At 36.1% G+C, this 27,121-nt stretch overlaps 1 protein-coding gene across 4 annotated transcripts in view; it reads right to left on the minus strand.

The window, feature by feature from the left end:
* Window positions 1–26,778, minus strand: part of LOC105488623 (glutamate ionotropic receptor AMPA type subunit 2) — a 147,727-nt gene extending 120,949 nt beyond the window's left edge. For 2 of the 4 annotated variants that reach the window (XR_011620875.1, XM_011752848.2), the window contains exons 1-2: window positions 26,276–26,778; window positions 25,600–25,740 (exon numbers count right to left, since the gene is read on the minus strand). Coding sequence is in view for 3 of the 4 variants with exons in the window: in XM_011752848.2 (XP_011751150.1) it covers window positions 25,600–25,740; window positions 26,276–26,363 (229 nt within the window). In the remaining variant the exon portion in view is untranslated. The remainder of the gene's footprint in view (window positions 1–25,599; window positions 25,741–26,275) is intronic. The other 2 variants (XM_011752846.3, XM_011752845.3) reach the window with 1 other exon arrangement.
* Window positions 26,779–27,121: the final 343 nt, after the last annotated feature.

Raw genomic sequence — 27,121 nt, forward strand, 5'->3', positions numbered from 1 at the left:
GCACCATGTAGGTTTCAGTTTTTTTTTAATCAGACAAAATTGGAATGAGGTTGTATATGATGAGAAAAATAAACCAGAAAAACATTCATGTTCTGTGAGAAGCCTAAGGGTTGAGTTCCTTTACATAGAAAATAAGTGGTTGCGTTATTGCTGTCAAGTATATGAAGTTCTGCCATGCTGAGGAAGCATAGATTTTTGTCTCTTTCTCAGAGGGCTGCCTAAATGAAAGGATGTTTAAATTACAGCAGAATAAAATTCAGACAGACATAAGCAAAACTCCTTGACAAGAAGAGTTATTTTGTGATGAATATTACCAAGAGAGGTCTTGGAATCTTTCTTTCTAGAAAGCATCCCCCAAATACTGATAATTTATTGCCTTTACTACTTAGCATGACGTCCATCCTGGGGCTTTGAAGTCCTGATATATTATAGTTGGATTTCATTTCACTTATGCTTCTAGCAATACAAGGAAGCCTCCCCTAAACTTTCATTTTTCCAAAGTTATTAGATTTTAACAGTTTCCTAAAAAAAAAAAAAAAAAAAACCCGTTCTTAATTCACTTAGAAATCATAAGTACCCTAATGAAGCAGATAGGAGAAGATTCAGAAGACTTGTTTATAGGTTGGACTCTATTCCTTAGAATGACATGTAACTCCAAGTCTATTATCACCAAAACAAAGAGAAAGGAAAAGAGGAGTGTATTTGTTTTCCACAAGCAAGGTAGAGTTCATTCCATGGACATAGATTGAACCTGGCAGCAGAAACAAATCCTGAAGTACATGATGCCACCTTAATTATTACCTGAAAACAGAAACAATGGTCGAGTTGGAGATTATAAGGAAGATCACAGCTTTCTTAAAGGGCCTGGTATACTTGAAGCTCTGATTTCACTCTCTAAGCCTGCTACCATCTTGTGTTTGAAAATAATCACCTCATTTACTGTGTGTAGATGCCTGTTTTTGTCCATTAGACAAATGAATTGAGAAAAATATAAATTTTTAGGAAATGACAATCTGCTATTATTTTTTTATGTAGCATTTTTTAATCCAGTAAAAATACTGGCCAAGGCAATTTGGATAATTCGAAGATGAGCAAATTAAATTTCAGATTTTTCTCCACCCTGGCTTCCAGAGTAAAAACTATTCATGCAACCAAAGACATAGCTACAGGAAGGCCTCACTCCTCCTCACAACTAGCAACTCTGACTCAGCCGGAGGCGCCAAAGAGGGAAATGGTGACCCTGAGGTCAGACCAGTCCATGATTTTTTTATATCATTCACAATGAAGAGGTAGGAAGCCAAAGCTAACAGATTATTGTTCAGAAAATCGTTTCAGTGCCAAGTAAGAGACAAACTTTAAAGGTTCTTAGTAATAACTCTAGTATCAGTAGCCTCATTTATATAGGACAATCCACAACACAACAAACCTTACATCCCTGTAAGAATAAAAACTATTTGTTGCTGAAGACATTTCTAGAGAAATGTTCATTCTAAACAAGTTGCTTCCAACCAAAGAGAAAGGAAAAATCCAAATCCAATCAGACGAATATATTTTCTCATCCCGAAATGATTTTGTGAGTATGGAAATCTTATTTGCTTTTCCCACTGCATGTTTTTGTTGACATTTGCTCTGATGAAGCTAAGGAGGTAGGGGGTTAAGATCTTTTTCCTGCCTTACTGTTTACCTTTCAGTCTGAGATTATGTGGATCTCCAGTTCACCTAAATCAAAACTCATGCTGCTTACTATGAGCTGTGCGCTTTGCCTCCTGCTGATCTCTCTAGCTTTTGTTGGTTTATTTGTTTTTGCCCCCCTTTTGCTCCCTCTCTCTCTGTTGCAAAGATACTTTCCTCCTGAGTGTAATCACACCAAGGTTTTTCTCATTCAGGCCCTTTTATTTAGTTTCCTCTACCAGGGATGCTCTTTCCCCAACTCTTCATATGTCCAGCTGGTTCTCATCTTCCTGGTCTCAGCTCAGGTCTTACCTCCTTAAATAAGAGACCTTCCTCACTCAGCCTACCTAACATATTGTCCTCATCTAGTTCCTCCATCATGCTCCCTACTGATTTCCTTTAAAGTGCATTTCCCAAGCTATAATCTTTTTTTCTGGTTTTTTGTTTGTTTGTTTGTTTGTTTATTATCATTCACCCATTCTAACATAGGCTCCATGAGGGTACACCTTTCTAGTCTTCTTAATGTCTATCCCCTCAGAGCTTAGGACAATCTTCCATGCAGAGAAAATGATAGCTAGATTCTTGTAAGCCTATGTAAAGCCTATGTGCATCCCAACTGAGAGCCAAATATTGTGCCAATTATGCACAGGTACATACAACATACATCCTCACTTTTCTTTTCTTTATGTTTGTTAGCACTCTAACCTTCCCAGTGAAAAGAATAGCAAAACAAAAGTGGAAAAAACCTATGATAACAGGATTCACAAAAAGTGTTGCTTAGACACCTCAAAGGAGCTTAATGTCCTTCAGTGCTTTTGATCTTTCTCTTTTAGGGCACATTCACTACAAGAAAAGAAAAATAAAAGAAAATGCTTTGTCCTTCAGCTGTGCCACCAAGAATTTGAATTTAGGAGAATAAGCATGTTCATTTCCCCTGAATTTCTTCCACAGAATTTAAAGTCAGATTCAGATCCATATCCTTTCAAATTCAACATGCTTTTTCAGCACAGGTAATTATAAACATTTCAGAGCAAGGTGAAATCCTTTAAACTCCATCAGATTTCTAAAATAAATAAAAAGCTATCTGTTTTGCCTAAACTGGCTCAAATAAAATAGAAACCGTTTTCATTTTTTATAGATTTATTATTTACAAATTTGCCTACTCACTAAAATTTATTTGTAACCTCAAAATCTATACTTGCAGCACTTTTGCAGTCATTCATGGGCATTTGCAGAGCAATGAAATATTGAGTTACCCAGCACACATCTCCAGCTGAGATCGAACAAGGCAACACTCTGCCTTCTTGTGTCAGCTCTCATACTGTAAACAAGTGTCCTTTTGGCAATCTATTTAATTGCCATTTTTATTTTGCATCTTGGCACTTTTTGTTAGTAATTTCACTGTTTAAAGTGGTTCCAAAGCATAGATATGAATTGCTGTCTAGCATTTTAAAGCACGAGAAGGCTGTGATGTGCTTTACTGAGAAAATATGTGTGTTAGATTAGCTCCCTTCAGGCTTGAATTACAGTACTGTTGGCCATGAATTTAGTGTTAATGGATCAATATATATTAAGAAAGATGTCTGTAAACAATATATATGAATTAAGATGTTTGTAAACATAAACTTACATAAACAATGTTATTTATTGATCAGTTGATGAAAATGTTGTGATGAGAGGCTCACAGGAACCTAATTCAATTTCTCCTAGGAACAATGGTTCAGTATTTGCTAATTCAGTATTAGAGAATAATTTTTAGAATATAACTACTATAAATAATGAAAATCAACTATAGATTCTTTTCAGGGGAAAAGTGGTAAACTTTTCTGAATGGTAATATGAAATTTGTAATCTTATCGGTACCTCTGTCATCAGAAAGCATGAAATTAATCTGCCTGAATTTCATCAAAAAGTATTACGTGGTGAACTGTACTTTCTCCCAACCGTAAACATATTATTCACGTGGTTATTGTTTCAGTGTGCTTTTATTTTCTGAGGCAACAAATCTTCTGCATTATCAACAAGGTAACGGATAAGAAAAAGTTGACAATAAACAATAAAATCCTGAAATCTCCAGGGCTCTGTTTCTTATATCAATTACTTAATAGTTTTTTTCTACTGACTATCCATCTGTTCTTTACTAGTGTATTACTAAAACATAGGTGAAGCCTTAACTTGACTGATTTTTAGAGAAGAAATTCTAGATATGAAGGTTATCATGATCTTCACATTTGAAATTCAAAACCATATGCTGAAGATAAAATTTCCAAAAGATACAAAATGTTCAACTATGCTGCTAACACAGAGACTCTACCAAAAGAGTGAGATAGCAAAGATAAAAGTTGTGAATATAAGGTTTTACAGATTCTTGTAAAGAGAAAAGAAAAGCAACTTATAATTAAATACAAGAGAGAGGACTACAAAGACGAAATAAGAATTGATAATGTGGAACACACAAACCAAATAACTTATTATTTTTGCCATTGCTTAAGTTGTTCTGCTTATCTCTTTCCCTTATTCTAATGTTCAGTTATTACTTTGTGTATCATTTTCATCAACACTTAGAAACACGTTTCTTTTCTTCCAATGACTCTCTATGGTTTTAAAAATTCCATGAAAGCTGTGTTTTCTAATAGCCATACAATGAGGAAGAGGGGATAAAGCAAATATGAGGGTAAGCATTATTTAGATAAAATCACTCAAGGCAATCTCAGAAGTGGATAGATGTTCTACACAGCCAAACAGATGAATGCTATGTAAACTATTTTAATTGCATTATGTTAGTAAAAATGTTTAAAGCTATAACATCAGAAAAAAAGATGCTGTATGATCTTTTTGTCTATGTTACACTAAATACAAGAAGGGCAAAATCAACTAAACAGATATCTAGAATGAACTAAAGGAAATAGAGAGAGGCAAGCCCTCTAAGTATCCATCCCTGAGAATTTTTCAGGTCTTCATGGGAGAATCTGTTTTCAAATTGAGTTCTGAATAGGATGGATTTTAAAAGTTCCCATTTAGATACATCACTGTGAATTTTTAGGAGACTAATGATAAAGATACTAAAAGCCCCCAAAAAACAAATAATGAATGCACAAAAAAACAAGAATTAGGTTTCTCAAACAACATCTGATGATAGAAGATAAGTTGGTCATTCCTTCCAAGTTCTAAGGAAATGTGATTTTCATCCTAGAAATCTGTATCCAGCAAAGCCTTCAATTATATATGAGAGGAGAATTAAAACCATAGCAAACATGCAAAAACTCAGATAATTTACCTCCAAAACACCCGTTCTTAGGAAGTTACTTAAGGAGGTGCTCTAGAGAAAATCAGAATGAGAAAAAAAGAAATTAAAATCAACGGGTTCACAAAACAAGCCTCAAATCAAAAGAATGAAGAGAAAGTCCCAGCTGACAGCAGTGCAATAGGATTAGAGAACATTGATTTCAAATTGTAGGAACACAGAAAACTTCAAAGGGGTGCTCCCCAGGCATGAAGTGGAGAAAGAGATACATTAGTAAGAAAAGGAAATAAATAAAATGTCAGATAAAGTACCACAGCACAAGGAAAACAATAAAATGAGACTCTCCAAGATATTTCAAAAATTTGTGTGGAAAAAAATGTAATTTAAAACTAGATTAATTGCTCCAAATTAGAACACAATTGACCTTGAAGAAAAATTGAATGTATTCTGAGGAACGGAAAGACTCAGTAAGATGAAAAACATTAGGGATATTGTGAAGGCATTTATGCCTTTTCCCAACATGGAAAAAGGCTATCAGGAATTTCATTAAAATATTATACACACACACCCATGCACATACATGCATATATGCACTCTTATATGTGTGTGTATATATGTTTTATTATTTTAAAAAATTGTTTTAAATAATCTATTGTAAGTAATAAAGAAAAATGTATTTAAAGTATATCAAGAAATAAGTCAAGAAGTAATTACATGGTCAACCACAAAAGGACAGTGCTATCCCAATATGTCGGTTGTTCAGGAGGATCAAGAGAAGCCAATCTAGGCCGGGCGCGGTGGCTCACAGCTGTAATCCCAGCACTTTGGGAGGCCGAGGTGGGCGGATCACGAGGTCAGGAGATCGAGACTATCCTGACTAACACGGTGAAACCCCGTCTTTACTAAAAATACAAAAAATTAGCCGGGTATGGTGGCGGGCACCTGTAGTCCCAGCTACTCGGGAGGCTGAGGCAGGAGAATGGCATGAACCCGGGAGGCAGAGCTTGCAGTGAGCCGAGATCGCGCCACTGCACTCCAGCCTGGGCGCCAGAGAGAGACTCTGTCTCAAAAAAAAAAAAAAAAAAAAAAGAAAGAGAAGCCAATCTAGTTTGCACAAGGAAGATGAATAAAAAGTCTCTGGAAAGACTAGAATACATGAATTAGATATATGATAGTAAGAACTTAAAAATATTTTAAAACCACATAATGTATAATGACATTTGGAAATTTCAAGTATACAGGAAAAAACATATAAAAATGGAAAATTTAATCATAGCATGGTACTTGGCTCTGCATTGAACAATAGTCACCTAGCTATACATAGATTTGTAAACAATACTTATCGATTTTTCCATTTTTAAAGTAAATGATATCTAAAGTATATGTATATAGGACCAATTAATTATAAATACAAAGTAGAATATAGATGTTCTCAGTCTTGACTCACCAATGTCATCAATTCATAAAGTAGGAAGTTGAAGGACAATATTTCTGTCAAAGTAAGAAATGTAGTTTCAAGTATATTATTAGAAATTATAATGAAAATAATAGAGCAATATAAAATTAACAATATAATTATGTTATTAATATAGAATTAACCACTAGGAGAATTGGCAGAGGCAAGTTCTTTTCCATTCTGTCTTCCTCTGTTACTGGAAATTTTTAACATTTGCAGATATATCAGAGGGGAGCACATTCCAAAAATAAACAAAAATTGCACAACTTCGAAACAGTACCTTTTAAAAAGCCATATACAAAATTGAAAGAAAAAAATAAACCGTGACAAAGAATTAAATACATTTTGATTAGCCAAGGGGGGCCGTATATTATAGGCATTGTTAATATTTACCAATATACAGTTCTATTCTGGACACAAGGACGATTAGTCTCCACCTCCTCGAAGTTGGGCATTTCATGGGAATAATTCTAATCAATGACATGCAAGCTGATGTGGCATAGTTCTTGCCTGGGCAGAAGCATTAAATTGCTAGATGTGCAACTCTCTAGTCCCGTCTTCCTCTGCCATAGTCATCTTGAATAAATAACTCATACAATTCAATAGGAAAAAGTATCTGCCATAGTCATCTTGAATAAATAACTCATACAATTCAATAGGAAAAAGTATCACAGTGACAATAGAAACTGGCAAAAGACTTTAATAAACTGTTTATGAAAGAAGAAACATAAATGTGCAATAATAAATATGAAAATCTATTTTATATAACAAAAAATATTTTTAGGTATCAAACATGTAAGAATTTTAAAAATGATAACAATGATGTGCGGGGTATGAAAGATTAGACTTTTCATAGACGATTGATGGGATTATAGTCTGGATTGGATTTCCTTAGCATACATCAGAAACTGATTTACTTAACTAAATGCTTCATGGCCTTTAATCCAGTAATTATACTTCAGTCATCAGAAATGGTGAAAAATACATATATAAAAGAAATTTCATTTGCAGCAATGTTTTGTAATGGATAAAAGAAGAATTTTTTAAATCTTGCAAAAATTGAAAAGAAATGATTGGTGTGAATATTATGAAGCTATGAAGTTTACAAATGGCTTTAATGTAGTTCTGCTCATGTAAATTTATTTCTTTCAACAAGGCAAATTTTTTCTATCAAAGAAAAGATACATTAAAATATAAGCAGATGAGTAGAGTCTTGCAGATTAAACAAAAGATATTGCTTTAAATTATACTGAAAGTTAAAATCTTTCCACTTTAATGCTCATGGAAAGCCAATGGGTCTTCAAGTCTTTGCTCATCTTTTGCCCCTATCAGTAAGCCCACATTAAGTTCACAGTTCCACAAAATGAAGTGGTTAAGATTTATAAATTTCCTGATGGTTAGCCAAAAATACACCGTTTATGACATGCACCATAAGGCAGGCTGAAAGTATATCTTGATGCAAGTAACATTTTAGAATTGTATTTAGTATTCCAGTTTAAATCAAATTTATATCATAAATAGCTTGATATTTGGCTTTAGGTAGAGTACATAACTGATTCTTAAGACAAACTGGGGATGAAACTAAATACAGTGTTAGTTAATGAAGCCATAGTAACTGAGTTCCTTCACCTTTCTTTATTGCATATAGATAGCGGTCTTTAGTTTTAATACTCTATTTGTGAACACATATGGATTGTTACACTGAATTAACTTCAAAGTGATATTCAAGAACCAAGACATAATCATAACCCATTACTTAAATCTTGATATAGGTTAAGAAATATGCAAAACAAGTAGTCCACTTAAGTGATATTACTGCTATGACACAAGCCAAAAAACATAATAACATCCCTTATTTATCCCTCTGGGCTCAGTTAATGTTCAAAATCTGACATCCTCTTTTATTGATCTGAGACCCCAGAAACACAAAAGCACAATTTATGGTAACAACACTGCTCAGGAAACAAATGCCTTGCAAGACTTTACATCTCTCTGCTTGTAATAGAGTTTTAATCTTCTTTATTTCACACTGTGGGTAAATTCCCCATTTGTTTGTAACTCCTTGAGGAGTTATTTACCTAAAAAAAAAATCTGGGCCAAGTGCAGTGGCTCACACCTATATCCTAGCACTTTGGAAGACCAAGATGGAAGGATTGCTTGAGGCCAGGAGTTCAAGACTAGCCCGGTCCACACAGTCAGACTATTTTTTAAAATTAACCAGTCAGTGGCATGTGCCTATAGTCCCAGCTACTCAGGAGGCTGAGGCAGAAGAATAACCTGAGCTCAGGAGTTTCAGGCTACAGTGAACCATGATCATGTCACTGCACTCCAGCCTGGGTGGATGACACAGTAAGACCTTATCTCAAAATTTAAAAAAAAAAAAAAAACTTACACGTTTCAAATCAATGAAGTAAAAATTCATGTTTGTATATGTTGTGACAATTGGCTAACCTTATGAAGGAAAAATAAAACTGGATTCTCTAGGTTTTTATAATCACATAAAGCCAGATGATTCAATGATTTATCTGGAAACGTAATACCAAAATATGGTGGCATTAAAGCACAGGCAGTTTTTATTTTTTTAATAAACTAGTGTGGGAAATATTTTTCTGAGCAAGGTACAAAATTCCTGAGGAAATTAAGCAAACAATTTATAAATTTTACTAAATAAAATTTAAGAATATGTGTATTCATAAAAATTATGAACTGAAATTGTCATTCCAAAAAGTGATAAACAGCTTAAAAAAACACAAAGCTGGGTAAAACAGCTGAAACATATCACAAGTGTGTTACTTTAATGTATGTATCAAATAATAATGAGACTCACCCATAAATAGACTAACAACCCAAAAGAAAATCGGGCAAAGGAATGAACAGGCGTGTATATGCACACACACATACACAGAAATACAAATAATGTCTTACCATAGTAAATGTGAACAATAAGATACCAAGAGCGAAGTTTTAAAAAGTTTAACCTTGTGCACCGCTTGTGATATTAGGCAGAAACAGACATACTCATACACTCTAGGTAGGGTTGTAAATTGATATGCCTTCTTTGCATATCCAGCAAAGTTTTAAATGCAAACACTTTTTGACTACAAGTTATTCCACTCATAGCAATATATTCTACAAATCCACTTGGACATACTATTAAACGAAACAGCAAAAATGAAAACAATCATCAACAAAAAGCAGGCCAAATAATAACAGACTACCATGCACTAACTACAAAAAAAAGAAGAGGAAAATCTCTGCACATAAAAGAAGCACTCTGATTTTTGTCAAGAAGAAAACAATCAAGACAAAGAACAGTGTGTATTATGCTACCATTTCTGAAACCCATCAATGGTGATTATCTCAGAGACATAGAATTGAGGTGAAGAAAGACAATATTTATTATATCCCCTTGTGTAGTGTTTTTTTAATTACCACATGCGTGATTATTTTCATCACAATTTTTAAGCTTCAAAATGTAAAGACCACAAGAAGCTAAATTCAAATTTTCTGCATGTTTTACATTCTAAATCATCCACAGTACCAAAATGCTATTGTAAGTAAATATTTTAATTACTTTATATAATTCTTGTTATATGTTAAAGCTGCATCAACTTTTTTCAGATAATCATGATTTTCTACCTGAAATTCTCAAACCACTGTAGTAATCAAGGTTTAAATTATATAAAATCTGTTTTAACAAAAGACACTAGCAAGGCGTTAGTGTCTCTTAGATTATTCAAAATAGCTATATGCATTGACATTTTAAATATTTTGTAAAAGTTACTATTTAAAACTTGTGACTAGCTTCTTCAGTAACAATCTAAAGTGGTATTTATTATAATTAATTAGTCAATCCACATAAATTAATTTATGTAAACATCACCCAGCAATTTATGTAGCCTATGCCAGTTTAAACTGATTTGAAAAGATTTTGACAATGAAAGAAAAAACTCATATGCAAAATAAAATATAAATTGTCATCTCCAAATACGATGCAAAAAATTGAAATTGTTTTTAACAGATCTGCAATTGGCATTAATAGTTTGTTAACAGCAGTAGTACTCACTTGGCTACCCAAGTTTTCAGCAACATATTCTAAATCAGTATTTAAGATGATGGCTTTTCACTTTCCATTGAGAATCTTTTTTATGTTTTCTTTATAATTTTTTGAATTACCATTTCTGCTTTTAAGATAATTTAAAATCTAGGTCCAAAGTATAGGATAATACTTGCAAATGATCTAGAAATAATGTCTATTACAGAGACTAATGTAATAATAAAATCATCTAGCTAACCTAGATTAACAACCTCTACTTTTGCCACAAGGAAAAGATTTTGAACCCATAAAACATTTTCAATACAGAAGCCTTATCTTGTTCTTTGTCACCTCAGACAATAACAGGTACAGAGCAGGTATCTACTAAAAGTTTAAGAAAGGAAGAAAAGAAAGAAGAAAATCCTGTGATAGGTTTTTGGTGCATACAAACAAGGTAGACAAAAGCACTTTAAAAATAAGTATTTAGCTTTTATCCAGTGTATTCTACCTTCAGCCCAAATCCAAAGTCATGGATATAACTTCGTTTTGTAAATATACAGATTTGCTTTAAAAGAGTAATTTTGACCAAAGGTCTTATGATCCTACATTGAAGAGTTCATATGGCTGCTGTTACTACAATATAAGGCAACATAAGAAGAATAAGAATCAATTCAGAGTAAGGTAGTGAATATTTTATGAACTACACAGAGCTCATATGTAGGAAGTCCTTATTTTTACTTATTGTCAGTAAGTAAAAATCTTCCCCCAACCACCCCGCACAACTGCACATCTCTCTGCTCCCTAAGAGAAGTAATCTCTGACCAAGTAATTATTTGAAAATGTTTCAAAACTTCCAGACCTTTCAACAGACTAGGAACAGGCAAAAAGAGCCTCCTTATATTGTGTTGGGGTATAAACTTGTGAAAAAGATGACAGTGACCTAGACAACCAGCAGCAAGATGCATAAAACTGATCCTCAGGGAAGAAGTCACAATGAACCTGTTCCAAGTTTAATAAGGTCCTATTTGTGGGAAACACCTACCATCATTTTTATTGCAGAAATGTATCAATGGTGGAATTGGTAACTGAATAGTATCAGATATCCACACTAAATGTTAACCAGCATCTACATTTTTTAAATTATGCATGATTTAGTTCTTGTTATTTATCCGTTGAATTTGGTGGGGGTAGGGTTTGTGAATCAAGAACACATCCAAATTCTAGTAACATGTAAATGTTCACTAGTATTCTAAAAATGATGATTAAAGTACAATCCTAGCCTCCAGTTTTAGTTTGAATGGTTGTATTATACTTAAAAAGTTTATTATTTTGAAAATTACATTAAAAAAAACTATTAGCTACCTTCTCTTCCATGCACCTATAAGCACGGAATTAAGTATATCTGACCAATATAAACTCAGGGGAATTGGAATCACTGAAATTAGCAATATTAATCACTATATTACATAGGGCAATTACTATCATTTAAACCTGACAATCACATTAGGAGGCAGGTATTATAAAGACCCCCATTTTACAGAGGAGAAAACGAGACTAGGAAGTTTAGCTGATTAATACAAAGTCATAGAACTAGTAAATAGTGAAGCCATAATTTTAATTCATGTCTGCACATTCACATATACTAGCTATGTTGCCAACTGAGACGAATAGAGGCTCTGGTTTAGGAATTAGCCAACTTGTTTTGCAGGCAAAAGCTTCTCCACAAATTTATAGCAGTTAAGAACAAATCACATAAATTTCTGTTTGGTTTTCTGTAAATGGGTATAATAACAATTCCACTTATGCTACAGAGTTGTACAGAGCTACAGTGAGGATCAGTCAGATATGAAAGTGTTTCAGAAAGAAAAAAATTATACATAAAGTTATAAAATATCTAAGCTTTTTCAAGGCAGCACCTTCCTCCATCGCTCTAAGCATGGGGTTTAGGTTTTATATCAGTAAAGAGCTGATAATAGAGGGAGGAAAGAAATACTGGGAACGTTTCTGACAAATTAATCTGAGCATTTATTTTCTCATGTAATGCCTCCAATAATATTATCAGATATAACAAGGAAACTGAGCCTTATTCTACAAAGAGAAAAAAACACAGGCTGTATCATGAAGCTACTAATCATATTCGAACCTATTTTTTGCCTAATACCAAAGCCTATGTTCTCTTGGCTGCTTTTCATTTAAATAAATTTAATTTAATTAATTAAATAAAATAAAACATTAGGAATCCACAATGTGCTCTCAGTTCCGTGGAATGTTGCAATATCTTAAATATGTGCTTGAAATATCTACTAAAAATACAAGAGTTTCAAATTGTTCAACATCCTAAAGTGTAAGTGACATGCAATAAAGGGGAAGATTGAATTCAAAGTACTACTCGAGCTACAACACCTCAGATTTTAAAAATCATTCTCGTACTATAGTGCACCAAATATATCTTTAAGCAACTTATATGATTTGTTAGTCTCTTCTTTGTCACTATATGGCATTATGTCCTGCCCAGGTATACAAACAGTAGAAAAAGATTCCAGCAAGAAAATTAGAAGTGTATTTTTCTTTGTCTTCTGCCTCTCAAAGCAAGTGCTCATCAAAACAATCCAAAAATTCGAACACTGTAAGTAATAATAAAATATTGCTAATTTTATGGGCTTACATGTGCCAAACACAGCTCATAGTGTTTTATGACTACTGCGTATCTTCCAAACAATCCTATAATGTCTGATTCCCTTTTACGGAGGTAGAAACTGAGACGTAGACTAAGAAACTTGTCCAATGTCATACATCTAGTACAAGGACTAGAATTTGGTTCCAAGTGCAGATGCTTAACTCATGCTATTCTGTATCCCAAGACATCCAGGCTACAAACTACAAAGAAACTACAAACTACAATTTTTTTTTTATCTTCGCAGATGAAAAATTGTGTATTCATCATTAAGATGACAACCCTGAACTTGTGTGTGCTCTGAAATATAAAGATGAGGATTTTATGGTCCTTCCCTCCAAAGAACAAACTATATACAGAGCTTCCTCGTACCCCCTTCTGAATTGTTGCCTGTGTTCTCAAAATTTCCTTTCTATATGTAAATTAGCAATAATAGCGTAAACTAGTAAAAACTAAAAACCTGGTAAAAAATATAAAAGTAAAATTATAAATAATAAAAGTGCTTGACAATTATAAAGTCAAAATTCTCCCACTTCATGCATAGATTAAAATCAAGATAGAAATTTCTAAATTTCTCACAAACAGCAGATAACACATGAATAAAGATAAAAATCACGACATGATTTGAAATGTACTTCTCAAGAAAACGTTGCAAAGCACATACACCCCTATAGAGATCTCCACTTCCAGACCTTTCTCTGCCAGACTTGCAATGATGAGAGATGCTTCATTCCCACGCTGTAGAAATGTGGGAGCTATTTCTGTGCTACCTGGATGAGTGAACACAGGCAGCCCCTTAAATATATGTAATTCATAATAGCTTACATAAAGCCCAAAAGGAATATGTTCTCAATATTCCAAATCAGCATCACTAAAGTGTGTATGACAATATTTTGAAATATATAGGCCTAACTAATTATTGCATATGTTATGGTCCTTATTTTTCAGAATAAAACTACTCACTGTGTTCCATATTTGAGTCTTAAATTGTCCTTTGAATAACTTTTGAATAGTTAGCCTCAACGACAAAAAATTACATATCATTTGAGAATTATTATTAAATATTCTTCCAAGACACACTAATACTTTTAAAACATATGTAGAATTGTTAAAAATAATTTAAATCCAAAATATTTTTATTTTTAAAACACTAAAAATATTTTAAATGATTTTTAAAATATCTTCAACTTAGGTGTTAAGGAAATAGAAATATAATACAAGTATAATATAAACTGAAAGACTAACCTTTCTCTGTTCTACTAAGATGAGCCCCGTCAGTACCAAAACAGAGATAGAGACCAATGGAACAGAACAGAGCCCTCGGAAATAATGCCACACATCTACAACCATCACAACCATCTGATCTTTGACAAACCTGACAAAAACAAGAAATAGGGAAGGTGCTGGGAAAATTGGCTAGCCATATGTAGAGGGCTGAAACTGGATCCCTTCCTTACACCTTGTGCAAAAATTAATTCAAGATGGATTAAAAACTTAAATGTTAGACCTAAAACCATAAAAACCCTGGAAGGAAACCTAGGCAATACCATTCAGGACATAGGCATAGGCAAGGACTTCATGTCTAAAACACCAAAAGCAATGGCAGTGGGAGCCAGAGTTGACAAATGGGATCTAGTTGAACTGAGGTGTTTCTGCACAGCAAGGGAGACTACCATCAGAGTGAACAGGCAGCCTACAGAATGGGAGAAAATTTTTGCAATCTACTCATCTGACAAAGGGCTAATATCCAGAATCTACAAAGAGCTCGAACAGACTTCCAAGAAAAAAACAACCCCATCAAAAAGTGGGTGAAGGATATGAACAGACATTTCTCAAAAGAAGATATTTATGCAGCCAACAGACACATGAAAAAATGCTCATCATCACTGGCCATCAGAGAAATGCAAATCAAAACCACAAGGAGATACCATCTCACACCAGTTAGAATGATAATCATTAAAAAGTCAGGAAACAACAGGTGCTGGAGAAGATGTAGAGAAATAGGAACACTTTTACACTGTTGGTGGGAATGTAAACTAGTTCAATCATTGTGGAAGACACTGTGGCAATTCCTCAAGGATCTAGAACCAGAAATATCATTTGACCCAGCCATCCCATTACTGGGTATATACCCAAAGGATTATAAATCATGCTGCTATAAAGACAATTGCACACATACGTTTATTGCGGCACTATTCACAATAGCAAAGACTTGGAACCAACCCAAATGTCCATTAATGATAGACTGGATTAAGAAAATGTGGCACATATACACCATGGAATACTACACAGCCATGAAAAAGGATGAGTTCATGTCCTTTGTAGGGGCATGGATGAAGGTGGAAAACATCATTCTCAGCAAACTATCGCAAGGACAAAAAAAAACAAACACCGCATGTTCTCACTCATAGGTGGGAATTGAACGATGAGAACACTTGGACACCGGAAGGGGAACATCACACACCAGGGCCTGTCGTGGGGTGGGGGGAGGGGGAGAGATAGCATTAGGAGATATACCTAATGTAAATGACGAGTTAATGGGTGCAGCGCACCAATATAGCATATGTATACATATGTAACAAACCTGCACGTTGTGTACCCTAGAACTTAAGGTATCAAAAAAAAAAAAAAAAAAAGAGTTGCTACATTTCAAGTACCTCAAGCAAGATACAAGGTTTACTATGACACATTCTATGCTCCCTATAAAATTCACAGTCTAGTAGTACATTCCATATTGTATATTTTTACCTATAAAATTTTTCAAACCTTTTCCGTCAGTATTTTACCTCATAATTTTCAAGGATGGCTCTTTTTGCCAGCCCAGAATAACAAAGTGCTTTAAGTTTGTGTTTTTGCCTCAGAGAAATGCATATTGTTAGCCGAGGATGGTTGCTCATGCCTGTAATCTCAGTGCTTTGGGAGGCCAAGGTGACAGGATCACTTAAGGCCAAGAGTTCAAGAGTAGACCAGTCAACATGGCTAGAACCCCTCTGCAAAAATTAAAAATAAAATTGCAGCCAGGCATGGTGGCTCATGCCTGTAATCCCAGTACTTTGGGAGGCTGAGGTGGGTGGATTGCCTGAGATCAGGAATTCGCGACCAGCCTAGACAACACGGTGAAACCCCATCTCTACTAAAATACAAAAAGTAGCAGGGCGTCGCGGCGTGCGCCTGTAGTCCCAGCTACTGTGGAGGCTGAGGCAGGAGAATTGCTTGAATCCGGAGGCAGAGGTTGCAGTGGGCCGAGATTGCACCACTGCACTCCATCTTGGGTGACAGAGCGAGACTCCATCTCAGAAAAATAAAAATAAAAAATAAAATAAAAATAGCTTGGTGTGGTGGCATGGTCCTGTAATCCCAGCTACTTGGGAGGCTGAGGCAGGAGAATTGCATGAGCCCAGGAGCTCAAGGCTGCAGCAAGCTGTGATAGTTCTACCGCACTCCAGCCTGGGGGACAGAGTGAGACCCGTTCTCTAAGAAATAAAACAAAATAAAATAAAAGGAAAAAAATCAAAACCAAGTGTATAGTGCCTCCTTTCTTTCATGTCTCCGTCTAGAAATAATAACTACCTTCCATTATTTGATAAAATTAAAATTATTATAAGAATTCACTGTTCTATAGTAGCTCAAGGTTAATATAGAAGACTGACCACAGACATGCAACCTAAGCAAACATCAAATCAAAAAGATGCTTAAACAAACAACAAAAAAGGAAGAACAGAAGCAGGAAGGGATGGAAGGAGGGAGGGAGGGAGGGAGGGAGGGAGGGAGGAAGGAAGGAAGGAAGGAAGGAAGGAAGGAAGGAAGGAAGGAAGGAAGGAAGGAAGGAAGGAAGGAAGGAAGGAATTTCGAGTTCCAAATTCTTACCACCCTCTCAAGTACAAGTTATGCTGCCTCTTAGTTTTTCCCTTTTTCTCCACAGCTTCCCCTCCATCACTTTTAATAAATACAGTAATTTCAATCTACAATAAGGAAAAAATATTTTCCCTTACCCTGAAACTATTTCTTTGAACATGCCCACTCTATCCTTTTATTCATGCACAAAAAATAATATATATATAAACAAATTGTTGACATATTCTTAGTGCAATATCTTGAATACTGATGCTAGAGAAATTGTAAAATGAATGCTAAGTCTGAAACAGAATGGTATTTTAATATAGAGAATTTTAGCTGCGAAGGGTTTATGAGCTGAGGAAACTTTTCTCATATCAAGTTATTTAACTTGAGTTTCCTTTAAATTTATGTTGAAGTTAGACATTAATTTAGGTCATATTCTATTCTTATAGGGATAAAGAATCAGGTAATATTCCACTGTTTTAATAAGCATAGAATATACTTAGTTTACATAAACACATTTCAGTCATTTCTATCAGTAAGTTGGGTACTTAGGAAGATTAGACTAAAAATATTTACATTGCTGGAGTACCTTCTCAGATTCACTGAAATTCACCAGCGTGAAAGTATTAGAGGACTACAACAAGTAAATATCATAGTATTTATAATGTAAAATCAATTTTACATGAAGGGTACATAAACTTCATAGAAATAAAATGCCCTGTTGAAAGTATTTTAGAAGAACTAAAATTTAAGCCATTTCACAATTCAACCAAGTTTGTGTTTATATTTGAAATACTGAAACAATCAGGAAAAATGTAAGTATTAACATAACCATAAATACATAAAATTATAAAGTAAAATTCTGAAGACCAATCCAAATAGTAAAACTATAAACATTACATATGTCATTTGTTTGAGAAATAAGGATACAAAAATGTATACAATCTAAGAAGCTAGCTACTCATCAATTCCCTTTCTATAAGGAATCTGGTAGCTCCTAAATTTATTTGTTCTGTTCAGCCGAAGATACCGATAAATTTCAAGACTCTATTGTGTTTTTTTGAGACAAGTTTTTACCCTGTCACCCAGGCTGGTGCAGTATCAAGCACTTCGGATGATTTTCCCAGTAACAAGATAATGTGTGAAAAATTGAACATGTAATAACAAGGTGTTTCACCCAAGAAAATTATCCACAGAATGAAAATAAGACAAAACAAAATTATTAGAAAACAAACCCTAAACATAGACTGCAGGCCCCCCCCAAAAAAAGAAAAAATAAGGATATGAATACAAAATAATTTCACAAATTAATGCAAATAGAGCAACTGGTCCACAAAGAGAAACTATGTCCAGAAACTTCTCTTCCCAGATATCATCTAAAAAGTAAAAATAATACTTTTGTGATTCTGTACATTTTAAAAATTAATTAAAGGAATTAATATAGAAGATTGTAGTATAAAATATCCTGGTTAGGGGCAGGGAGGGCGTTACTAAAACAAATCTAAATCCATTCAAGGAATATGTATGGTCACATCTTTGGAACATCTAAAACCAAAATTGAAGCTTGGCAGACCCATAACAGTCAGGGGCCTTATAAGGGCATCTCCTGTTCTACCCACTTGTAACAAGATTTTTGTTTTTGGGGGTTTTTTGGTGTGTTTTTTTGGGGGGATGGAGGGGTGGGTGCAGGGGAGCGTTCTTTTTTCTTTCTTTCTTTCTTTTTTTTTCTTTTTTGAGACGGAATCTCAACGTCTTCAAGGCTGCAGTACAGTGGTGTGATCTCGGCTCACTGCAACCTCTGCCTCCTGGTTTCAACCTATCCTACTTCCTCAGCCTCCTGAGTAGCTGAGACTACAGATGCGTGCCACCACGCCCGGCTACTTTTTGTATTTTTAGTAGAGACAGAATTTCACCATGTTGACCAGGCTGGTCTTGAACTCCTGACCTCAGGTGATCCACCTCAGCCACCCAAAGTGCTGGGGTTACAGGCATGAGCCACTGCGCCCAGCTGCAACATGGTTTTTGCATCATCCTAAGAGTTAGCATTTATAAATCCTCTTCAAAGTATATATTGTACATATATTCAGCATATCATTTTAACATACATCAATATCACTTTAGAGATAAAAATAACAACTTTGAAAATATCTAGGTTGTAGATGAAAGTGAAAAATATATTACACCTCTGTCTAAATAGGAATCAAGGAAGGTACAAAGTAAATTGTGTATTCTGAAATCCAAATGTACAGCAAATGCAAATTCTAACTTTAAAAATTATAATTTATGATAAGAACATCTACTGTAAAATTAAATGTGTTGAATAGGTAAATAATTATTAGGTGAGTCAATGCACTAGAAACAGAGCTAGACTTCGTGAAGAACACACAGTTAACAGCAACAAGGGCCTGTCTTCAACAAGGCCACATTTTACATTCTCCTTGTCAATTTTAAAATGTTTTCATTCTGTAAGTTAAAATTATCAAAGATGACAAAACACTTTAAAATTGAATAGCACTGAAATAAAATAGGTGTTAGACATCTTATGAATGGCATTGTAAGAATTACATTCCTTCTTTTTCCAAACTAGAAAAACCTGATTTGATAAACATGTTGATGTTTGAACATTTTCAAATCCTGTGTGATTTTCTAATTTTCACATTGAATTCAGCAACTTATTTTCCTGTTGTGCTGAAGAGACACAGCCATACGAGAGATTTGGCAATTCTATAGATCATTGGAGAAAACCTGAGAAATTTTTACTTAAAATCATCATCATAATAAAAAAGCAAACACTTAATGAAATCTGGGGTATTGTCAGTACAATCTACTGTAAAAAGAAAGGAAATATAATCCACCCAGCTGCCATTAACATTTCAATCAAATATTTACATCATATACATGATTTTAGCTCTGAATGAATGCACTGTTCTCACTTAAAAAAATTGTTTAAAAACAGTTCTGTATCTCAATTTAGACTGTATTTCTTGTAATAGCATTTGCTCTGCAGATTAAGTACTTCTATTGACTTTTTCATAAAAAGGGAGGAGGAGGAAGAGAGGAAAAACACATATTCTCTGAAAACTCGATTATACAGCAACATACTGAAATAACTCAAAAACAACTGCTCTTTTTTAGCCTTCCTTAACATTTTCAAGGTTCTAAGAAGTTTGAAAGTTTGCTAAGTGATATTGGAAGAGATTATGAGAAAATTTGAGATCTGGGCATGAATCAGCAGTCACTTGTCATAACGTCTCAGTACAACGTCCCTAGCACTTTAAAGACGATGTGAAATGAAAATGCCCCATCCTTCTTCAGCCAGCAGGTTGAAGTTTGTAAGACTTTCAAACAGAAATAGCATAGCGTAAGAATAAATTCTTACTAATTTAAGCTTCTATAGCTTCATAAGGTAATTTTTATTTCAATACTTAGTGGCTCTCATCTCAAAATAGAATATTTCAACCAATGCCATTCTTTGATTTCTATTTAATACACACTCAGTATGAAATTTTAACTGCAAATACTTCAATAACAGATTAATTATTCTGACATACAAAGAGGCATTTCCTCAAAATCTCCAATTGAATATAACTGAATATTTACAACACCAGCTTTTACAGTATTGTGTCCTGGCACGTGTTCATGGTTTTCTTCATAACATGAATTCTCATCATTGCTTAAGAAAGTCCAACTTGAGTCTAGTTTATGAAAGTTTTGCATATATTAAAGTCTGTAACTCTAGGTGTTAGTAAATACCTCAACAAACATGACGAAACAGGCTAGTGTAGCCAATCTGTAACTACTTACACTCTATAACTATAAATACATACACACAGAAGTCCATTCATCCAAGTGCAATAAAGGCTTAGCAACCATCAATTAATTTTGTGAAGACAGATACAAAATCTCAGTAATTTGTGACTAAAGTTTAATGACAATAAATACAGCTCGAAAAGGATAGCTGGGGAATTGAGATTAAAAATGTTAAAAAAATATAATTTTAGAATCTTCCAAGAGCATTTACAATCTATTCTGTTTCTAACAGTCTTTATCTTCTAAAACACAAAATATACGGCAATCTATTTTTAAAAGGCAATGAAAGTTATTTTTAAGATAGCATTTGGAATAATTTCTTCCAATTAGATGTCATTTTTTTCAGTTTATCTAAATAAATTTGTTTACAATGTTTTAAAAGGCATTCCGTGTGCGCAACAGTTTTATGAAACAGCAATATTTTCTCCAACATCTCCATCTGCTGGCTTAGAGAAAAAGTAGATTTTTATTTGCTTTTTCCTTCAATTTAATATTTTTATAATTTATTTTGGTGTATGGAATTGAAATATAAAATTATTAAATTATCTTTAACTAGACTAATAACCATTTGTAAAATTCAGTCATCAAAAGAAATAGAAAGGGAAGGTTTTACGGAGTAAATTCAATATTTAATACTTTTAATTTTCAAGCTCTGTAGAATCAAGTACTCATGTTTATAGCCCTTTTACACAGTTTCATTTTAAGTAAGCTTTAGTACCTAGCAGGGCATCAAAGTTTACTAAAATCTTTCACAATGTAAAAATATTTTCCTAAAATTTGCTATTGATTTTGTTAGTTAACTACATACAATATGTGGTGTATATATATTAATGTGAAAGTTACTACTTTCACAAAAAGGCAGATTTTTTTTAGTTGCTGTTTTAAACTGCTTGTGTTTAAGAACTACTGGAATACCCTCATACCCTCATACTAAAGCTCCTAGACAAGACCACAGCTACCAATGCACACTGAAGGCATGAAGGCCTACAAGGTTTTGAAAGCTATTCAAAAGAGCCTAGAGGGAAAAGGCTAGAAAAAAAAAATGTTAACATGAAGAAAAGCAGTCATTTATTCTCTGACACCTTGAAGGCACTCACTAAATATTTATTGAATGAATGGTTGGATTCCTGGGACCCATCGCTGATTTCAACTGCTGAACACATCAGGTACTAATCTCAGGGTTTTTTTTTTTCTGGTTTTATGCTTTGTATTTTTCATAATGAAGGCTTATGTTTGAACAACCTTCAGGAAAAAAAAATCTTAGTACTCTTTTCAGCTAAGAAGACAGGAAGGGAGGAAAGGAAAAATGAGTGAGAGAAGAGAGGAAAAGAAAAAGGGAATGATGGAGAAAAAATGAAAGAAACTGAAAATCTGTCTTACTGCCTCAGGTACCCATGGAAACAAATGGAACAAAATAGGTACTTTCATTATCCCACTGTGATTGTGAAAGGGAAGGATGTGGGAGCTCAGTAAGACACACACAGTCATTTTACCCAGTTCAGAATAGAATGACTTCATTTTCTTTGTATAACCTTAACCCATTCAGTGAATCTCCCTTGGTCCTTATATCAACATCAACTTCAACATTTCCAAATAATTTCCTCCATCTCAGGAATAAAATTACATTAGTAAACTAATAACTTTTCCCTTTTGAAATTATATTACTAAGGTATAAAAATCCACTTTTTAATATGTAAATTTAGCTCTGTGGGATTTTTATGATTGGAAGAGCAAGCTATTTCAAGAGCATTGCATGATGATATCTATCATCTAATAATGTCATTCGCAAAATTCCTGAGATTTCTAGAGGAAATGGGAAAAAGATGTTTAGATCTTAGCTGTCAATGTATTTAATGCTGTTGCTTCCACTTTATAAAGGAAAGAATCACAGACTTCCCTGAATAAAAAGGCAATAAAACAAAGGATAAGCATTGGAGAAAAACCTTAAGCAGGATTTAAACGATCAAGACCCATCTTGACAAATTTGACACTGGAGATTTTCATCCATTTCTTGACTTTGTGATTGCAGTTTACATAAGCATCTCTCCCTTTCCCTCTCTCTCATTCTGTCTCTAAAGAGTTAAACTAATTTTACGTTTTCTATTGTCCATAGTACAAAAACAAACAAACAAACAAAAAAGGATACAAATTCTCTATTTCATTTTGCAATCTCTAACTTTTGAAATGTCTCAGAGAATAAAGAAATGGAGTCACAAACAAGTTAAGTGATTTGCCCAATGAGTTAATGTCAGCTCCAGAAATTTCTGTCCAATGAGCCTCTCTTCTATCACAGTACCCCCCTAGTTCTTTTTAGCAATCAGTAGGATTACTTATAACATGAAAGCTGCAAATGTCATGATTTTGAATTCCCATGTTGTCATCTTCAAAATGTGTTCAGTTCCTGAAAATAGTTTGTTTTACTATCCTACTATAATAATCCGTGCAGGGGTAATTTTAGGCTCTGGAATCTGAACATATTTATTTTAGCTTCACTTCCTGAGGAGGGGAAAAAACTGTGCAAATGAAGACTTGATTATTCCAGCTTCTCAGAACTGTAGACAAATTAAATTGCGTGGTAATTTTTTAAAAGAAATCCACAAGTTGATTACATGAATGTGTTCACTCTGCAAATGTATGAATTTACATATGTGTTTAATATATATATATACACACATATTCTGGCTATATATTTTATTTTGGAAAAATTTATATTAAAAAATTCAAAAATGTTAAGAATGAGTATCTAAACCTAATAACCTAAACTACCCACAGTCTTTTATCTTTACAAAGCCCCAATACAGTAGTTTAGCATTTGTTGAAATCAAGGAATATTCATTTTGTCAATGGACATATGTTATTTTTTCAGAAAGTTCTCATCATTTTCACCAATGAGGGAACTTGCCAATCACTGACTGTTTTCAAAAAGTATAGCTGTCAATACTTTCACTTCACATTTAAAACCTATGTCCTTCCTATACCCACAGCCGTTCCTTAGGATTCATTACTTTTCAAAGCATTTTCACGTGTAAGTATACAATTATATACAGTTAGATACTCAGAACAGTTGCATGATAAACTTATAATTCAGGAAAAATTGGAACTTACTGATATCAAATGAATAGTCTAAATCTGTTAGGTAAATAGGTCAAATATAGAAGCCTTCAAATTTTAATTAAGTCAATTTCTTTGTATGTCATGTACTAAAATTTTCTGAGATATTCTATTACGGGCGTTTTTCAAAGCTGCAAATCCACTTCAATTCTCCTCTTCTCTCTCTGGTTCTGTACCCCTATACCAGCTCTTCTTTCTTTTCTCACTTGCCGTCAACATTTGAAGAAAATATATAGCAGTGAAACCTTCTTAAATAGATCCATTATAAACAATTAAATCCCAAATTACCACACAATGCCCCTATTCTATCAGTCTAAGAAAATTATTTCTTCATTAGTCTGGGTGACAGTAGTTGCAAGAGTTGATGATGGGCCCGATACGATAGTCCAGCTAAATTATGGAATATATGACTAAAGCTTAAAATGGGGAGGAGGGATGGCAACCAGTTGTTTGTGTGACGTGGGAAAGCTGCAGTTGGGCTTTTCCTGTGGTAATTTTCCCCAAGCTCCCTAGCCAAAGTGGGAAGTGAGCCATCCGCAAATCTCCCCCAAATTGTTATCTATGAAATAAAGACTTCGAACATTAGGACAGGAAAGAATCACCTCAGGGCGGGCGGCAGGAAATGATGGCAGCTGCTGGGAAGAGGGCAGGAAGGCACAGTGGCTGCGACTGCCTGCCCAAGCCTGCGCTGGGGAGCGAGCGAGGGGACCGGGCCCTCTGGCCTCCCCACCAATCCTTTTAGATCCCTAATTGTTTGGTTTCTAGTACTTTATTTGAATCCATCACAGAGCTTTCCAGAGAGTCCCTGAGCACTGCGTGGAGGGAGAGGGCTATTATGGAGCACTGCAAAGACTAAAATGGCTGATCGGCGACTTCTTCAGATTTTCAAACTCGGCAGGATCCCACAGCTTTCCAGTCCTTTTCCCCCGGCTGCCTCTGCTGGGGCCCAGCTACCTGAGAACAAAGCGCGCCCGGCTGGCAAGCTGACTGCGGCGCCCCTGGCGGCCTCGCCCCTTCCAACTTAAGCGGAAGCGCAACTGAGCAGGAGAAATTGACTGCGCTCCCCCTTGCCACCGCCTCCCCGCCCCACCCCCACGCCACCCGGCGGGCCTGGGCCTGCGTCAGCCCCGCTCCTCGCCCCTCGGGTGGGCCTTATGTAACAGCCCCGATCCCAACTCCAGAACCATTTCAACAACTTGTCCCAAAGAGGAGAACGTGGGGCTCGCGAGGGCGGTAGGGTGAGCCCAGCCGGGACTGCGGATCTAAACTGGGGGCCACGAGGGCGAGCTGCAGCTGCTGGGGCAGGAGGTCACCGGGCTCCAGCAGTCCCCCGTGGGATTTGTCCAACAGCCAGACTGCGCGCCTTGGGGAACGTGTTCTCTGTGGGCAGGGTGCCAACAGGCGCTCGATGGGGAGCGAGGTGGGAGGGCTTCTCCTGAAGCACTCAAGATGAGCGAAAACCCCTTGAACCCAAGAAAGCCGCCCTCCCTGACTCCAACCCTCACCCCAGCTCCCTAATGCGCACACTCTTCAAGTCCTTTCTCTCTCTCTTCAGCCCCCTCCAGCCAGCGGGGGTCCCCGAGATTACAGCCACCTTCTCTCTACACCGTCACACGCACGCGCGTGTGCAGTCACTCACACCCACACACTGACACACAGAAACGCACACACCACCCCAGAAACGCACACACACACACACTCACACTCGCTAGCCTTCCGCGTGCAGCAGCAGAAAGGCATGAATATTCATTACTTACAAGCATTGGTGACTGCGAAGCTGTTTGCCACCTCCAAATTGTCGATGTGAGGTGTCAGTCTGAACTCCGAAGTGGAAAACTGAACCATCCCTACCCGAAATGCACTGTATTCTTGATCGGCGCCCCTAGGAAATAGCCCCCCTGCAAAGAACAAACAGCAAGCAAGAGAACAGTGTCAGTGCCCGGGAGGGAAAGGAGGGGCGCGCGCTAGCGCCCAACAGTCCAAGAGTCTCTTATTCACGCTAATGGGCCGAATAAACACATCTACAGACTCGGACAGCGGGGGTGGAATATCCAAAAGGTAGCCAAGAGGTCAAGACCCAGATGAGAGTCTGAAGACGAGGTAGGTGGCCAGAAACCTTCGCCTTTCCATGTAATCACAAGCTTTGTATTCAGACCCCAAGAAAATCTGAGCAAACTGGAAAATGTCGCTAAGGCAGAATTAATAAAATTTGGGGATCTGAAATGAGAGGACCTTTTCTTCTATTGTATCAAAGCCATACTCATTTCCTTTTGCTTCATCCTAAGAAAAACATGTATATTTTAGGTAGTTTAAATCTGGAATGTAGTCAAGGTATGACATAAGTCTACACGACATGAATTAATTTGTACACTGTGAACAAAGATTACCACCAAATTATGCACAATTCAAAAGCATAGCACAAAGGGTACCTACCTATCTGTATGCTGTTAGAAGAGACACCAAAAATCAGTCCCCATAAAATCGGAGAAAGGAGGACAGAAATATGCATAATCTTTTGCATTTCCAAGAAAAGTAGAGCATCCACAATATACCCCCTTTTTTTTTTTTTTTTTTTCCTTTTCCTCCTCTTCCTTCTTTGGCTGTTTTCCTCTGCAAATTAGATCCTCTGCATTTTGAGACAGCAATTTAGCACCAAGCTGCTAAAACCTGAAGTGGAGGCAGAAGAATCCCTATTTCCCAGGTCCTGCTGGTGGCTGCTGATGCCCTGCGCCCTGTCCCCGCTCTAGAAGTCCGGAGGACTGGCTGAATGCAGTTTTCAGCGGAGCTGCCGCTGTGGTCCCAGTGTCTCGGAATATTCAGCACCCTCCCATGCACTCACACACACTCACCCTCTCTCGCGCTCTCTTCTCCCTCTCTCCTCTCTCACTCACGCGCGCGCGCGCACACACACACACACACACACACACGCACACACACAGGCAAGTCACAGAGAGGGGCAGGCAGTCCCAGGCGCGCGTGCGCGACTCGAGGCAGGCGGCGGGCGCGCGCGCCCCCTCCCCCGCACGGCGCCCGGCACCCCGCACCGCCGTGGACGCGTCGCATGCGCGGCGCTGAGAAAGCACAGCTCGGGGCCCATAGCCGCTCTCCTTCCGCGAGACCTCGGGTCTACCCGGCTGTAGCGCCCACAGCTCGCCTCTGCCTTTCAGCACCGAGGACAGCGCGTCGCTCCCCGCCGGGAGCTACCTTTGTGCGGCTATTGCAGTTGTTGCGGAGATGCTCCAACCTGGACCAAATGCAGCAAAGCTGATTTCCGGCTGC

Source organism: Macaca nemestrina, chromosome 3 (genome assembly GCF_043159975.1).
Source record: "Macaca nemestrina isolate mMacNem1 chromosome 3, mMacNem.hap1, whole genome shotgun sequence".
Classification (NCBI taxonomy): domain Eukaryota; kingdom Metazoa; phylum Chordata; class Mammalia; order Primates; family Cercopithecidae; genus Macaca; species Macaca nemestrina.